General features: G+C 42.3%; 1 protein-coding gene across 3 annotated transcripts in view; it reads right to left on the bottom strand.

Moving 5' to 3' along the window:
• Positions 1–7: 7 nt before the first annotated feature.
• Positions 8–18643, bottom strand: part of LOC117423356 (monocarboxylate transporter 6-like) — a 38120-nt gene continuing 19484 nt past the window's right edge. Inside the window, exons 1-5 of one of the 3 annotated variants that reach the window (XM_034038986.3) lie at positions 17784–18178; positions 15964–16319; positions 13392–13535; positions 9571–10407; positions 9–3778 (exon numbers count right to left, since the gene is read on the bottom strand). In XM_034038986.3, coding sequence (XP_033894877.2) covers positions 3534–3778; positions 9571–10407; positions 13392–13535; positions 15964–16294 — 1557 coding nt within the window. In that variant the 5' untranslated portion in view covers positions 16295–16319; positions 17784–18178 and the 3' untranslated portion in view covers positions 9–3533. Of the gene's footprint in view, positions 3779–9570; positions 10408–13391; positions 13536–15963; positions 18181–18643 lie in introns of those variants that run through there. The other 2 variants (XM_034038987.3, XM_058989995.1) reach the window with 2 other exon arrangements.

Here is an 18643-nt window from a genome sequence, read left to right as displayed (position 1 = left end):
TCTTTAATGGCTCATTTTATGGGGCACCAGGGTTATTTTACTGAAATATGGTACGAATTATAATTTTGTGTTTCAGCTAATAACATTTTGTGCAGCACTCTATACAGTATGATTCTCAAAATAAATAAATAAATAACACTCAACAAATACACAGGTGCCTTGAATGCAATGGGTGAAACTGAATGTTGATTCCTTTGTGTCCTGTGTGCTTCAATACACTGTGCCTTTCCTCCGTGTGCTGCCACTACACTCCAGCACTATGACTGAGAGGCTGCTGAGCCACACGGGCTGGACAAAATAAAAGAAACACTTGCCACAACAGTGTCAACATGTTCATTTTAATTTGATTAAACATGTCATTATGGAAACTATTAAAATACTTTCCCCCATAAATAAATATATTAAATATTCTAAAATATGAATATATATTTAAAAACAATTGTTTCTTTAAATCACAAAAGTCTAAATAATCAATACAACTTTGACATTCAAGTATATGAGTTCTGTAGTAAAATCATGATGTGAGGCACAGAGTTTTCAGTCAAACCTAATCGCAAGATGATCAGTTAAAATTGAGTTTTAAACTTGTCATTCATATATATATATATTATTAGTCATTTAGCAGACGCTTTTATCCAAAGCGACTTACAGAGACTAGGGGATGAACTATGCATCATAACTGCTATGCAGAGTCACTTATGGAGTACAAGAAGGTAACTTGCTCAGGGTCACACACAGTGAGTCAGTGGCTGAGCCCGGATTTGAACTGAGAACCTTCTGGTATGGGGGGGAGGTGGTTATCCCAAGGTGATGCAATCAATTGTCACTACAATCGCGCTGAGAGAGCACCACACCTCTGAGCTGGGATGTAGTTATTTTAAAAGGCACAGAAACAAGCCAAAGAAACACATACAGTACATCAAACTGAATAGTAACACAGCGCTGTTGAAAAAGTACTCGCATGCCTATAACCCTACTGACTCAAAAATACAGACTCATATTCTAACAGGAATGTGAAGCCTCCGAGACCATCCCAGCTAGTCAGACAGCAGAACAATCCATACTGAAGACAGCAAATACCTTCACGTGCTCAGACAGCAGAATAATCCATACAGAGCACTGAAGACAGTAAATACCTTCACGTGCTCGGACAGCAGAACAATCCATAGAGACAGCACTGAAGACAGTAAATACCTTCACGTGCTCGGACAGCAGAACAATCCATAGAGACAGCACTGAAGACAGTAAATCCCTTCACGTGCTCGGGACAGCTGGTTGTTGTCGTGGCGGTCAGTCGAACAGGAACACCCGCTGATTTGGGTGCTATTGTCTGGAAAGTAAGTGTCCCAGGAGCACTGCAAGCTTGAAAATCATGTGGAATTTAAAACTCCACGAGCAAAACGATCTCTCACCTCATTTCTTGGCATCAGGCTACAGTTTGTAAAGCTTGATAAAACAGGAGAGAACAGGTACAAATATTATTTTTAAAAAACGCCTGAAGCAATAAGAGATGTTTTGCTGGTTACACACAATCTTTTTTATGTTCAAACTGCAGTAACAAGACTAAAGTGATGTATCAGGGTAAAGAGTTCCCAGCTACACACCTCCAACTGGAATGACTACATTTCATGAACATATTGCTCACATTGTTATTCATCCCAAACCTCCCAACCCAGGCATTGTAACTGCTACCTCTCAAGTGCATTAGAGCCTGAGCTGGCTTGCAACATGGAGCCCCTGGGATCTCTCCTCGGTATTCACCTCCATTGCAGAGCAGTTTGAGTCACTCCAGGTTGCACTAACAACATGAAGTTCCACGAGGCGAAAGCAAGGCCTCTGGTTTCGGTAATGAAGCTCACAGTGAATTGGTATTATTGAAATGACAAGATGTCAGGAATTCCAGTAATCTGTTTTGATCTGATAAGAAAATGTACAAACGAGAGGAGGACATTACTGTAAACAGTAAACTAGTACAGTAAAACTTGTCTAATCCAGTCCCTCTGCACACCAGCATTCTGTAGCATTCTAGTATTAAAAAAACAACAAAACAAAAGCAAGACGTTGTGTATATACTCACGGGGCCCACTGGCTCCATTCTGAATTATGCAGTTACTGAACTGCAAATACAATGTCTACCTCACAACAGCTAGCTCTTGATAGAAAAATTGCACTTATCAAAAAAGCTGAACGTTTACCAAAACCAACACAAAAATTTCCAACATTGCAAGGGAAACCATTTCAGACATTCTGAAAAGAAAAGATGCCAAATGAAAATTAACACAGCAACCCTGAATGCCAGCAGAAGGCACCTGGATTGCGCATGCAGGTACGAACACACCTGTTCAAACAGGCTCGGAACAGGTACACGTTTTATTGAGGCATTGTTGTGTTTAAAGTTTACATGAACTCTGTAATCCAGCACTGTGGGCACAATGTTCCGGTCCCAAGCAACGCCAGACTAGACAGGTTTTACTGTAGTTGACTCTTCTCAAAACGCTGTCAAATCGTGTCTTCAAGGACCCCAGCTGTTCAGCATCAACTAAATGGTTCTCTGCCCTCTGTGCTTCACAAAGTGTTGGTTTAGGGTAACTGTGCATTACTTTTAAGATTTTAAAGACTTTAAGCAAGCCCCCACGCCCCCACTTTCTTCTTCTCTGCTGAATAGATTCACTTCTTTCAGTCTTTCTTCAAAGCTCATTCCTGTAAGCCTTGCTGGGATTAGTCTGGTTGCTCTTTGTTCGACTCTGTCCAGGGTCACAATGTCCCTTTGGTGCTGAGGTGACCAGAAGTGAACACAGTACTCCAAGTGTGTCTCACCAGGGCATTATACAGCCTCATCATAGCATCTTTGGATTTGTACTTCTTGTCACAGCATGAATAGGTGAGTTTACTATTAGAAGCTGTTCCTGCAGCTGTATTTACAGTTTTCTGGTTACTCTTGAGTTTCAGTAATATATCTAAATGAGTGAGTTAGGAAACGCAGGACTAGTGTGAGTTACTGAACCTGGCTCTGCAATGGGAGTCGTACTTGTAAGAAGAATTATGACATGGCATGGGAGGAAGGAATATAATATTTAAAAAGGTTCTAGGCACTGAAGAAAGCTAAAAGAAGCTGTGACACGCATACAGAAAATCTAGAAGAATCCCACCAGTGATGTAAATCACATCTGTGCAGCAAGCAAAACATTCACACAGATGCAGGAGATTTCTCAGGAATGCTCAATCGCTCAATCAGGAATGCTCAATGCTCACAGAAAATGTTTAAGGAACTATATTGAGTTGACAAACCCTGATCAGCAGCCAATGCAACAGGGTCTCTGTACCTGGTGGTGGTGTTGCACATTTCCTGAAATCAGACACTGTGAAGCAATCCCAGGATGGAGCGCGGGCTGGACTGTGAAACTCGAAACTGGATTGTGAAAGACGTCAGTGATCCTGATCATCTACAGTACAATGAAAAAAACTCTGTGGACTGAGCAGCAGGGAGGGGCAGGTCCCTGAGAATGGGGTGTGGGAGTTGCAGGTGGAGCCTATCAGACGCTGGTGATGTACTCTGTCTCTGAGCCGCTCCTCTGCACTGCTCTGCTCCCCGGTGTGATCCCAGTGTACTGGCAGTCCAGGGAGAGGGGGGCAGCGTGTTTCGGGGGGTCCATGGTCTTCCGTTCGTCCCGTTCCAGCAGGTAGAAGGCTACACCCATGAAGAGCGCAGAAGAAACCATGGCGCAGCAGCAAGCATAAAAAACATACTTGTATTCCTGAGTGGAGTCCACAAGGAGGCCTGAAACACAGAGAGACAGGAGTCAGCATGAGTGAGGGACTGTTTCCAAAACATATACTTACTATATTCTACTGCATCTGTATTTTTCACTTTTTAATAAAAAAAATAATAATTGACACTACAGACAAAAAATGAGAGCAAGAGCAAGGGAGTGAGGTCTATTTTAATGATCTGGCAAATGCTGGATCTTAATACCACCACATTTTGAAAATCAAACAGTAAGTAGGGAAGGAGTTCTGCTCCTGGTCTTGGTTAACAGAGCTGCTGTACCTGCTTGAGAAGTCTAACTAAACCCATCAGAGCTGTGCAGCAACCATCTCAGTTTATACTGCTTTGAACTGACAGCCTGTTGTGAGTCTCAATCAAGTCTGAATGTCTTGGGTAAATTACTGATGCAGGGAAAGATACAGTGGTTACCCTGGGCCATTTCCGTAACGCTTCTCAGAAAGGTATCTGCGGTCACCAGGGACAGATGCTCCAGTACAATCCCTTTCACCTGCTTAGACGTGGTTCCCATGAGAACAGAACAGGACACGCATTTCTAAGCCTGCAAAACAGGAAGTTCTGCAGGGGAAAGGAGCTTGGACGCACAGTACAGAAAGGGAGACCATGCTCTGTATGATTTCAGTGAACGGATGTTTGATCTGTAATCATATCATGTTTCTGTTTATTGACATTAAAACCTGCACGTTGTACTGCCTTTATCTCCTGAATGTTTCTTGAATGAGTTAGATTCTCAGTTTTGGTTTGTTTTTCCTAGAAACGCTTACATTGTCAAAAATCCTGTTTCAGTTTAAAAAAATGATTTCTGTGATAATAAGAGACACCCTACCCCGCGTGTAAACGTATTATAAATAACAAAAACAAAGATTGTACTCTTAAACTTTTAAACATACCTGATTTATTAGACTATGTAACACAATTTTTGTTCCTGGGTAGTAAGTGTTATTTCCTAATTGCTTATGCCTCAAAAGTATAGAAAATGGCTATTATTCCCCACAAACTTTGCTTTTGTGACCAGGACAGTGATATTTTGAAATGTACCTATTTGTGTCTTTTCGTTCACTAAAGTCAGAAAAAAACAACATATGAATCCAAATTAACATGTATTTATACTAAAGTAATACAAAAATGACTACAAAAGATTTAGAAGTGAGTAGTTCTTCGAGATTTACGATTATACTGTAAATCACTTTCACGAATCAGCCCCCAAATGTAGTCTCCCATCATGTTCTCGTTATACTGTCCTTGGTAGCGGCGTTCAAAGTCCAGTATATCCTGGTGGAAGCGCTCGCCTTGCTCCTCCGAGTACGCTCCCATGTTCTCCTTGAATTTATCAAGATGAGCATCAAGGATATGGACTTTGAGGGACATCCTACAGCCCATTGTGCCGTAGTTCTTCACCAGAGTCTCAACCAGCTCCACATAGTTTTCGGCCTTGTGATTGCCCAGGAAGCCCTGAACCACTGCGACAAAGCTGTTCCAAGCCGCTTTCTCCTTACTAGTGAGCTTCTTGGGGAATTCGTTGCACTCCAGGATCTTCTTTATCTGTGGTCCGACAAAGACACCGGCTTTGACCTTTGCCTCAGACAGCTTAGGGAAGAAGTCTTGAAGGTACTTGAAGGCTGCCGACTCCTTATCTAGAGCTCTGACAAATTGTTTCATAAGGCCCAATTTGATGTGCAGTGGTGGCATCAGCACCTTCCAGGGGTCCACCAGTGGCTCCCACTTGACGTTGTTCCTCCCCAGAGAACTTGGTCCGCTGTGGCCAGTCCCGCCTGTGGTAGTGCGCTTTGGTGTCCCTGCTGTCCCAAAGGCAAAGATAGCAGGGAAACTTGGTAAAACCGCCTTGGAGACCCAACAGGAATGCCACCATTTTGAAGTCTCAAAATGCGTCTGCCGGATGCTTGCAGCCTCTTGATGCCATCTCACAAAAATGCAGATATGTATCCACTTAGGCAGCTGGAACTAAACTGAACTGGTGGGCTTAAGGCCCCTGTATTTATACTACTATTTATATTACTGGAAAGTTCTACAAAGTTCTAGAAGTTACTCCAAGTTTACTCAGCACTGAATCTATCTGGAATGTTCTGGAAAATAGGTAAATTTCAAAATATCACTGTCCTGGTCACAAAAGCAAAGTTTGTGGGGAATAATAGCCATTTTCTATACTTTTGAGGCATAAGCAATTAGGAAATAACACTTACTACCCAGGAACCAAAAAAAAAAAAAAATTGTTACACAGTGTTATAAGAACATAAGAAAGGTTACAAACGAGAGGAGGCCATTCGGCCTTGCTCGTTTGGTTGTTAGTAGCTTATTGAAGGATCCCAGGGTCTCAGCTTCAACAACAATTCTCTGTGTAAAAAAGTGCCTCCTATTTTCTGTTTTGAATGCCCCTTTATCTAATCTCCATTTGTGACCCCTGGTCCTTGTTATAAAACATGTAATGAATTGACATCACAGCCCATTGAATTGAATGGAAAGGCAAGGGCTGGAAGTGAACCACAAAGCATACGAGTCAAAGATGAACATCTTTTACATTTCGCACTTGATAGGGAACCAAGTGTTACAGCTATCAGTGTTGTCGTCCCTGACCTTAATGTTATTAGAGAGCATGGACTCTGCTGTGAAGGAGCCAGGCGCTTCAGGGTAATGTCAAGGAGTCTTCTACTGTAGGTCTATAATTAGCCTGGTCACTGACTGTGCCTTTCTGAGTACCAGCAGGAGAGTAGGACATTAGCGATGGAAACGCAGTGGACTGTATTGTGTGTAATGAGGTATTCAGACTAAGAAGAAATTCTGCATGCAAGGCTGCCGTGCTCTAATCCTCATTTCAATGAGATTCCCTCCCTGCTTAACAAACCTGTTATAGAAGAAAGGCTTCCACTGTTCAAGCATAATTATCTGCATTAAAACACAAATGCCCTTCTTAAGACTTGAGAAACAGGTTATGAATGAGTCAATGTTTAATCCTGGTGATTTTAACTTTTGAGAACAGTTCATAAGAACACTACTTTCACATAACGTTGTATGAAACAAACATACTGGTACCAACAAAAATGTAGTACTAGAGGCACAAAACAATTACATCCCAAAAGTAGACAAATCAAAATCTAAAACAAAATGGCCAAAATGGCACTTTACAGAGTGTTTAAAAGGGACAAAGAACAAAGTACACAGAAAGAGTACTTGGAACTGCAAACGCAAGTCAAAAAGGAAGTTAGAAAGGCAGAGAGAGATAGAAATGAGCATTGCCAAGGGGGCTAAAACCAATTCCAAAAAGTTTTTCCAATATTAGAACAGCAAAAGAACTTTCAAGAAAGAAGTAAAATGTCTAAGAGATACAAATGGCAACATCATAGATGAAGAGAAAAAAATAGCAAATATTACTTATTACTTTTCACAAGTTTTTACAAAGGAGAATACGGACAACATGCCCCACATGTCGACCTGTTCCTATCCAGTTTTAAATAACTTTAGCATAACAGAGGCAGAAGTGTTAAAGGGACTAGGAGCTCTTAACAAAAACAAATCCCCTAGGCTGGATGAGATATTCCCAATAATACTCAAAGAAATTAAAGAAGTTCAAACTGCTAACCAGGACCATGCACCAGTCTCTTGAGACAGGGGTTGTACCGAGAGACTGGAAAATTACAAACGTAATACCGATCCACAAAAAGGGAGCCAAAACTGAACCAAGTAACTACAGACCAATAAGCCTTACTTCTATTATATGTAAACTATAATAAGATCTAAAATGGAAAATTACCTATATGGTAACAGTATCCTGAGAGACAGTCAGCATGGTTTTAGGAAAGGGAGATCGTGTCTAACTAACCTGCTTGATTTTTTTGAGGATGCAACATCGACAATGGATAATTGCAAAGCATATGACATGGTTTATTTAGATTTCCGGAAAGCTTTTGACAAAGTCCCACGTAAAAATTAATTCTCAAACTGAACGCAGTAGGGATTCATGCAAATAGATTAGAGAGTGGTTTATGTAGAAAACAGAAAGTACTGATTAGAGGAGAAAGCTCAAAATGGAGTGAGGTAACCAGTGGTGTACTACAGGGTTCAGTATTAGGTCCTCTGCTATTCCTAATCTGCATTAATGACTTAGATTCTGGTATAGTAAGCAAACTTGTTAAATTTGCAGACGACACAAAAATAGGAGTGGCAAAAACCATTACAGCAGCAAAGGTCATTTAATAGAGAAACGTGTAAGGTACTGTACACAGGCAATAAAAATGTGCATTATAAATATCATATGGGAGATACTGAAATTGAAGAAGGAATCTATGAAAAAGACCTAGGAGTTTATGTTTACTCAGAAATGTCTTCATGTAGACAATGTGGGGAAGCTATAAAGAAAGGCCAACAAAATGCTCAGATATATAGTGAAAAGTGTTGAATTTAAATAAGGGAAGTAATGTTAAAACTTTACAATGCATTGGTAAGACCTCACTTAGAATATTGTGTTCAGTTCTGGTCACCTCGCTACAAAAAGGATATTGCTGCTCTAGAAAAGAGTGCAAAGAACAGTGACCAGAATTATTCTAGGTTTAAAAGGCATGTCGTATGCAGACAGGCTAAAATAAGTGAATCTATTCAGTCTTGAACAAAAAAGTCTACATAGCTATCTGATTTAAGCATTCAAAATTCTAAATGGTATTGACAATGTTGACCCAAGGGACTTTTTCGACCTGAAAAAAGAAACAAGTACTAGGGGTCACAAATGGAGATTAGATATAGGGGCATTCAGAACACAAAATAGGAGGCACTTTTTTTACACAGAGAATTGTGAGGGTCTGGAACCAACTCCCCAGTAATGTTGTTGAAGCTGACACCCTGGGATCCTTCAAGAAGCTGCTTGATGAGATTCTGGGATCAATAAGCTACTAACAACCAAATGAGCAAGATGGGCCGAATGGCCTCCTCTCATTTGTAACCTTTCTTATGATCTTATGTTCTTATGACTGAACAGCGTTTAAACCACCTCCTCATCATCCACATTCAGAAACATCTGACTGATCCTATAGATCTTAAATGTTTTACATAACATCTGCGGTGCCAGTGACACACGGCGTAAGTTTTTTGGAACGATCTGAAACGTCAGTTAATGTTAAATTGCACATAAAGGATTTATACAAGTGCTTCTGTCTGTAACAAGCAGCTGTGTCTGTGACTAAACAGCAGAGTAACTCTTCAAGGTGAACTCCTTAAGTTTTCTCAAAACATTTCAATGCTGTTTTTCCCCCAATACTGGGGAAATTATTATTATTTATTTCTTAGCAGACGCCCTTATCCAAAATACTAATTATGGTTGATGGCTCTTATCTGGGAAAACCCTTTACCTCCTCAATGTTGATTAGAAACTACAGTGCCAATAATGGTAAGTGTAAGTTTGCAGTTTTGTGGGGGGTGGGTTTGGAGACAAATAATGTCTAGCATTATGTTATGGCTCCATTTTGTAATCTGGTTATTTATTTTAGTTTTACTTCATGAGATGTTACGTCTAAAGTGCATTCTCAAAATAATATTTTCCTTTACTTCTGAAAATCATTGATAACATCACCCCCCTCACCTTGGCCACCCCACTTTCAGAAAGGCTCTGGTGTCATTGACCCTACAGTTACTAAACTAAATAGGGGCACACACTGGGTGTCATTGGGAGAGGGTATAGTACAGGCAACCTGCAAAACAACAAATGAATGAATGCAGCTTATTTGCATTAACAGTATTTCTTCATCACACAACCCCCCCTCTCCCCCTCTCCCCATCCTCACCACCCAGGGGGGGACCGATGAGCAGGGTGACACTCTCCATGATGGTGATCAGGCCGAGTGCGCTGGGGAATCGAGGCATCTCCACGATCTCCATGAGCACCTGGAAGAGCAGCGAGCCGATGAAGCTCATGGACAGGGCGTAGACCCCCACAAAGGCCAGCAGCACAGAGAAGCTGGCCCCGATGCCACAGATACAGTTGCTGAGGCCGTTCACCAGCACGGCGCCGCTGAACAGGTAAATGTGTTTCCCTGAGAAGCAGTGCAGCTCGGAGATGATGCCGGCCAGCGGGCGCATGAAGATGTTGATGAGGCCCAGGATGGAGAGCAGGAGGGCGGCCCGTTTCTGCTCCATGCCATGGCTGGTAGCGTAGGGCACCAGGTACAACAGCGGCACCACGAAGCCCAGCATCATCCAGGTCACCCCGATGCTGTAGATCTGGTACCGCTTGTTGCTGCAGAACAGATCAAAGGCCATGTGCTTCTGCAGTGCGGCCAGGAAGGCTGCTAGTTTCCCGCTGGCTCTGTGATGTCCGGTGCTGGACAGCTCGTTCTCTATTTTGTCCGGCTGGCCCCTGGTCCGGTTTGGCTTCTTGCTCCCCTGGTGCACCGGCCGCATCACAGCTCCACACACGCAGCAGTTCAGCAGCACCGCCCCCAGGATCAGGAAGCTGCCCCGCCAGCCCATGTGGGTCAGCAGGAAATGGGCGAAGAGCGGGAGGGTGGATAGGCCAATGGCGGTGCCCGTGGATGCCAGGGAGTTGGCGAAGGCTCTCCGACGCACAAAGTAGTGCCCCAGGATGGCGATGGCAGGCTGGAAGCTCAGACAGAATCCCAAGCCTGAAATAAGAGAGGGAGACGAGATAGCCAGGTTAGTGAATATTCATTGTGTACCAAGAATTATTCAACAAGGGCCATAACCCTTAGAACAGTATACTACTGTAAATGTACACATTCACTTAGCCGTTTTACCATGGTTATACTACGCAGTTCACCAGGTTTTTAAATTTGCTTTACCATACCATGCTTTACCATACCATTTCTTACATTCTATATAATTGCCGCATCTTGAGTGGATCTTTTTGGTACACAATGAAAATGTAAAACTGAACTTTGTTAAATTTGGTATTTATAAGATTATTTGGGTGGATGGAGTGTGTAAATACAGAACCCACAGGATTCCCTCTGTAAAGGATCGCTGTGCACTTCATTACCGGGTGCTCTGCACACACGGATCTGTGGCTGTGTTGCAATGCTGTTTTCCCCTTTTTCAGAGCTGTAGTTTGGGATTGTAATGCTGGGGTTTAGAATTAGAGACACCTGCCATAATCAGCTTGCAACAAGACATGCAGCTTTTATATATTTACACCCCAGGGAATTATGCACAGAAAAAATCTCTCATACTGGATATCAAAACACTAGCATAAGTAAAATAAATAAATAAATAACAAAAAATAAGTACAAAACAATGGAATTTTTTCTTTCAGTTTGTCTTCTGAAAGAGAACTCCTCTGACCGGACAGGACAAGATTATACCGAGAGTTGCTGCGCTCAGCATCAGCTGTATTTGTTACTTCATTTATAAGAACATAAGAAAGTTTACAAATAAGAGGAGACCATTCAGCCCATCTTGCTTGTTTGGTTGTTAGTAGCTTATTGATCCCAGAATCTCATCAAGCAGCTTCTTGAAGGATCCCAGGGTGTCAGCTTCAACAACATTACTTGGGATTTGAAAAACATTATTGGTGTACCTGGTGCCCTACGGCGATATTATTTAATATTACGTGCCTATGCGCGGTGATACGTTTTATGCGTAAAATTACGCGGGCGTGTAATTGCGTAATTCCCCGGGGTGTATATATTGCAGATTGATTGAATAACAATGAGTGAGGAGAGGGTCAGCTCATTCACACAATGAGTGAGGAGAGGGTCAGCTCATTCACACAATGAGTGAGGAGAGGGTCAGCTCATTCACACAATGAGTGAGGAGAGGGTCAGCTCATTCACACAATGAGTGAGGAGAGGGTCAGCTCATTCACACAATGAGTGAGGAGAGGGTCAGCTCATTCACACAATGAGTGAGGAGAGGGTCAGCTCATTCACACAATGAGTGAGGAGAGGGTCAGCTCATTCACACAATGAGTGAGGAGAGGGTCAGCTCATTCACACAATGAGTGAGGAGAGGGTCAGCTCATTCACACAATGAGTGAGGAGAGGGTCAGCTCATTCACACAATGAGTGAGGAGAGGGTCAGCTCATTCACACAGCAGTATGTTTGCAATCGTTTCCAACCTGCCACTGGCATTCTCGTTTATTTACTCTTTCACAGCTCCGCCTGTTACTAGTTACGGTACAGATAATGAGCACACAGAGCAGTGCAACTTTCACCTTTACACAGGCAAGCTTTTCCTGGACGTTTTGTAAGTTTTAGATAAAGAACTAAAGATTGCCGAGTCATTTTTGTTGAACTAATGTTCCCCTAATTCATTCCTAAACACATGATAAATGTGTCATATATAGGACAAGTCATAATTCTTAGTACAATAAGGAAAAAAGACTATTCTAGTCACTTACGCGCTTTCATTTCAAAGTTAAGTACAGTAAGTGACCGACAAAGAGCCAACATTATACAATGACTTTGCAAAGTAGCAGATTTATTTTTAATTGAGCACTGCAGAGTTGAGCAGCTACAGTTCTATTAGAACAGTACAATTGAAACTGACCAGAGACACATAACCACAGCAATACTCAAATTGCTCTTTGTAGTTTTATGTGTATGAATAATCAATCAGGAACAAGATTGCTCTGCATTGTGAATAAATGAAGGTTTGCTCCCTTAAAACAAAGCAAAACAAAAGTGCTTTCTGATAAATAATTACAGAGCATTCATGGAGAGCATCAGAGTGTTGTTGTCAGACTGTTCTCTGCTAACAAAGCAACAAAACACAGGGCTCTTCAGCAGCTGCACCTGGCTAATCAACAGGCAGCACTGGCTCTGGCTCTGAATCATTTTCAATGGAAAGCAGCCTCCGATCAGCTCCACTCTTCAGTGAGCAGGCTGTGGAATATGGGATCATTGTTTCTGGATACCATGATAAGACAGGAGGTCAGGCTGAGCTCCAGGGCTACTGTACTGGCACAGTAGTGTCAACAGCCAGCCCGTTAGTCAGTGTAGCTTCTCCAGTAAATGACTACAGTAAACTCCCTCCAGCGAACACCTTAATATGTCTCCACATTAAGTGCGCTCTCTGTCAACCTCTCTGCAGATCTAACTGGACTGGATCTTTATTAAGCCCATTCTACACAGTCCCTTTAGTGGCCAAAAGGGTGAAGCCCAGTCCTGAAACAAGCCCTTGGATGGGCCAGTTCTGAGGTTATAGGTCCAGGTTAAAGTTTGCTGGTATGAAAACAATGTGTTCTGCTTTCAGTTACAGTTGCTGGTGCACATTGCTTCTTAATTGTATCCATTGTCAATATTTGGGGTGCGGTTGAAATAGGGATTAGTTACAGCAAAGCCCCATTATGGCCTTCTTGTGAAATGAATATAATAACTTTATATAACTGACCTGAAAAGGTTGATTTACTTTGCTACATGTGCTGTGTTTAATGTGATTGATCACATATTCGGTTTTCGTATGATTTTTCATTATGCTACATTTTTTATTTAATTGCAGGTTGTTTTAATATTTGTTACTCTATAGTTTTATTACGGTAGGAGTAACCCTTGTGTTATGCATGGTAGATGACACTGAAAACATTAGACAGGAGGTGTAAAACAAGCAACCAAAATACACTCTGAGGCAGTCAATAAAGGGTTGACTGACCTGTGATTACGCCAGCGGTAATGTAGAGCTGGCCAATGGACTGAGTGAAGGAGCTGGTTGCCATGCCAATGCCACTCAGTAGCCCGCCCAACATGACGGTCACACGGCAGCCATAGTGCTCCACCAGCACACTGCACAGCGGACCTGCGGGCAAGAGAGGCACTCAGCAAACACACAGCATCACTCCACCAGCACACTGCATAGCGGGATCAGAGAGGCACTTAGCCATCAGATAGCATCACTCCACCAGCACACTGCACAGCGGACCTGCGGGCAAGAGAGAGGGACTCAGCAAACACACAGCATCACTCCACCAGCACACTGCATAGCGGACCTGCGGGCAAGAGAGAGGGACTCAGCAAACAGATAGCATCACTCCACCAACACACTGCACAGCAGGATCAGAGAGGCACTCAGCAAACAAACAGCATCACTGCACCAGCACACTGCACAGCGGACCTGCGAGCAAGAGAGAGGCACTCAGCAAACACACAGCATCACCCAGGACTGCAAACAGCCATCAGAAAGTCAAGTAGACACACTGCTTCACCAGAAACCTACACAATCAACTTCCCTTTTCTCTCTACGTATATTTCTCTATTTCCTTTCTCTTACTCTTGTAAAACCCTCACAACACAGAATGTGTAATGAATGGTGTTTATTTGATAATTATGGAGTGTGGAACAACATGAAACATTTTGGCCTCAACCCCACTTGGATAGTCCCCACCGTGTGATTGACCACGGGGAAACTGAAGTAAGGTGGTGACTGGGGGAGGGAGGTATGTAAATCAATGACCACTAAGAGGGGGATGGGACGGGTCAATGGATATATATTTTTTATGACTAAAAGGTTCCCAAAATAAATGTATAAACTTATGTTAGCTGGTTCAAAGCTTCCCATTAAAATCCTTTTCCTTGTGAGCAGCACAGTTTGACTAGTGAGTCGTCTGTGCCATCTTCATCCGGCAAGTAAGTGGGGCTGAGGTTAAAGCGGGTTGCCCAACTGTGTGATTCAGCAGATAAACTTATCTTATTGTAGCGTGGGGAAACACAAACACTGTCACTCCCAAAGCGCTACGGTACCAGATCCAGGTCTCACACGCAAACTACAAATTAACTGTAACTAAAGATAAGGCTTTGAGTCACTCCCAACACAAAGAGCTTTCAGGTGCATGCAATAGGCTGCATCACCTGTGCCTACCTCCTAGCTCCCTGTACCACCACAGCACACAAACGTCATTTACTTGTTTTATTACATTCCTTTTCTAGTTTATAATGTTTGTATTCCCCCCGAGCTTGGGAATGCTGAGTTAGTAACGGGGTTCTGCTGGAAGCAGGGGATGTGATGGCAGAGTACATTATTATTTTATTTTCAATCCGTTTATGGTCTGGAGTCAGTTCCATATTCAAGTCTACTGCCATGAGTGTCTCTGTTGGAAAGTGCCTTGTGAGTTTTTATTCGATTAAGTTTTGAAATGTGCATGTCACTCTCCCAATTAACTAGCAAACAAACATACCTCCAATGCCAACCCTATCTCTAACTTCTTTATTTCCCAACCCTAATTGCCTTTTCCAATGACCTTGGCTTTGCTTTCAAGTTTTCTCATGTAACACGCACAATCGATTCATTCATTTTCATTCGCTCTAGCTGTGGGGGAGACCTGAACTCAACTGAAGCTAATATTGTAAGAGTGATCCTTAGTGTGGACAGAACCGAGAGTTTCATTAACTGTTTAGCGTCTCCATTATTTGTTGTACACAGTGCTTCATTTGTATAAACAAAAAGGTATGGGATCTTATCATACGGAAGTGTGTTAGCACTTGTACAGACCTTGTATTTACAGTCGCTTCTATACAGTACAGCACGTCATATCACATTTAGTTAGTTCCAGGGTACATTGTATCTCAATGGGAGTGGTTACACTACATTGTAGCGAGCATTGTAAATTAACACTACACAAAGAACACCAGTCAACATTATTACACAATAAAGCACTGTATTACAGTACTTGGCCATTTACAAATTTGCAAGTCAAAAACAGTTCTTGCTGTGCTTTCTCAGTCTACTGTATGCTACAGTAATGTTTTTGCTGCTGCCTTTGCCAAGCCATGTTTGTCTTCAGGTTTGAACAACACAAGTGGCGGGACGACCCGGTTGTTGTTAAGAGCGCTAGTCTTTTGAGAGTAATTCTTATATCATTACAGTACACTTCTGTCATCCAACTCACGGAACAGAGAAGCATTTTTTTATTGGGCATACTCTGCATATGGAGTTCTTTGTTTAATGAATTATGTAGTGGGGTTTTCTTTTTGCAGATTCTGATGAGGCTAAGGCATGACCACAATGTATTTTAAACAGCCAGCTCAAAAACGACCTTGATTTTGTAACAAACTACAGACGCTTCGGATTGCATTTGGCTAAAACCCGCTAAACAATCGATTTTATACAATCATTCCTAACCTTTCAGGTCGTGTGCAATTACAAAGCGATTATGTGGCCCTTCAGTATGTGCATGCACAGGTTAATAAACCCTTTCATACCGAGCCAGACATTCGCCCAGAGTACCTACCTCCAGCGTGCAGCACGGCCGTCATTATGGAGGGCACCCAGGAGGTCTCGCTGTTGTTGGCGTGGAACTGGCTCTGCAGGTCCGTGTAGAAGATGCCAATGCAGGAGGGGAAGGCCAGGGTCAGCGCCAGCACCAGAATAGTGGCCAGGAGCACAACCCAGCCCCAACCCCCGTCCGGAGCAGCGGGCTGCTTGTCTGCAGGTGAGGGGGCACGGGCACCCTCTGAGGAGCAGGAGGAGGTGCTGCGGAAACGGGCCGGCCAGGGGGGTCCCTCGGAGGCTCGGCTCTCAGCCTCCTTCTCACACATCTCAGGAGTTCGTCTGTCCACCATTCCCCCGCTGGTCACTGTTCTGCAGCTGTTAACAGGAAAGATAATAACGTACAGAGTGAAGGAACGTCTTCCACCACTATACCCCACTGCTGCCAACAGTAAAGATAATGTACGGTGTCAACGAACATTGATGCATTAAATTACTGAAAATGAAAAGTTTCAGAATTAAACACATCTCAGATTTTTGCATGCTGAACACACTCCATCTCCACGCGTTCAGTATTATGTAAACCCTTCTGAATACAGGTCAGGGTGCCCTTTCTGTAACAAATGAATCTGTCATAAGAGGGGCACCTCGGCTGAACACAAGTGTGTACTACATGCACATGTTGCGATGTTTTACCGAGCCTCCCTATGTAAGCTGAGCTGAAAGCCAGTGTCTGTAGGGATGAACCCAACTTAAGAAAAAAAAGTCAGTATGTCAATACATGTATCGATATAATAGCATATTTGATGTGGGGGAAAAAAATCCACCTAACAGAAGTGACTTTCTGCCCATTACATGAACCCCGTTATGAATATTTCTAGTCAGTGCTTAATTTGTAAAGAAAGAGGAGCCAGGGCGCAAGCAATGACAATAATACCGTCCTTAAGAACCACACATTCAAAATAATAACACGTTTATTTGAAAGAGTATTGTACGTAATAGTGTTAGATGTTTACAATCACTTATTCTACATCATATACAAAGTAGTAGTGCGTGCAGAAAAATGAATGAAAGGCAACGAGGAAAAATAAAAACGGCATGTATACATGTTTTGTTATGGTTTTGTATTTAAATGGTTTAAAAAAACAAACAAATTAAAAGGCATTCTGAGGACTCCAGAAGGATGGCATTGATTAAAAAATAAATACGCACCCCAACACGAACATTGGTTTTACCTACGATCTGCACTATTATCAGCGATGTGTATGCAACAGAAGCCGCTGGCAGATTACAAAAACGATTAATTAAACGTAGGCTAAATAGTTGTTATCTTAGTATGTTTTTATTCTGTTTATAGTTAGACCCGCCAAGTACCAAACCGAACACATCTCTGCTCCTTCTTGTGTTCATGTAGACACCGTTAAAAAAATAACAGCTCCACAGAAAATCAAACTCAAAGTGAGTCTATAAAAGAACGACACATTAAGTAATTCTCAAAGCACCCGGAGTGGTGTAAGTCTACAGCCTTTCTGTAATGCACACCGCTCCCCATAGTGCTGTACGTCTACAGTGCTGGGGTTAGTATTGCAGCACAAACTGGCAATGACATTTGTGAAAGACGGACAGACTTTAGCCTGCTATCTACATCCACCACACAAAAAACATAATACATCATCTCTAGTTATATATGTAACTATATTTAATACATACGACCTTAATATTCAAACGTGTATTAATAACTTCGGCAAAAACTTCAATGAATATGCTAATTGCGTAACAAACAGCAAATACATGACAGTATTGTACGCATTAGTGTAACGTTTAAACGGTCTAAAACTTAACTGAGACAGACCACACACGCGACTACTTCAAAAAATTGGATTTTAAAAACTTCAAAACGATGTCCCTCCCAAGTATGCTACATAAACGCAGCTTCTCCGGTCCTGCGCTCTTCTTTGTACAGCCGGGCTCCTTATGAACTCAGTGCGGCAGTAGCTGGGTCTCTGTTTGCACGGTTGCGTCACTCGCTGCAGCTGCTGTGGGTATCTCGCTAAAACGGGTTGTGTCGTTTCGAAGCCAAGTCATTCCTCCATGCATTCTCACAGCGCATACTCTGAATTTTGACATTTTAAGTGTTCCACAGTGCTGTCAGCTATTGCGTTATTATTATTATTTTTCCACGGTACTAATAACCAGTTTGAATTGTGCACAGGAAACTAATATGGTCACCACCAGAGCGGAACTGAACTTTCATCGACATATCCGTTAACTGATCGAGGGATTGACTCAACCGGTATTTAATAGCAGTGTGGAGTAGTGGTTAGGGCTTTGGACTCTTGACTGGAGGGTTGTGGGTTCAATCCCTGGTAGGGGACACTGCTGCTGTACCCTTGAGCAAGGTACTTTACCTAGATTGCTCCAGTAAAAATCCAACTGTATAAATGGGTAATTGTATGTAAAAAATAATGTGATCTCTTGTAACAATTGTAAGTCGCCCTGGATAAGGACGTCTGCTAAGAAATAAATAATAATAATAGTTTATTTTTAGGGCTAGGTATTTTCATGCAATTGCCCTAACTGCTTAATATTCACATTTTATATGATTGCCATGTGACTGCTTACTAATACGACCTTATTGATTGTCCAGTTTGTTTTCATGACTGTGATACTACCGTGTCCAGTAAAGGCAGAATTTCGTGAGG

The sequence above is a fragment of the Acipenser ruthenus genome, chromosome 17 (genome assembly GCF_902713425.1).
Source record: "Acipenser ruthenus chromosome 17, fAciRut3.2 maternal haplotype, whole genome shotgun sequence".
NCBI classification, from domain to species: Eukaryota; Metazoa; Chordata; class Actinopteri; order Acipenseriformes; family Acipenseridae; genus Acipenser; species Acipenser ruthenus.
This window is presented reverse-complemented; position numbering and strand designations above follow the sequence as displayed.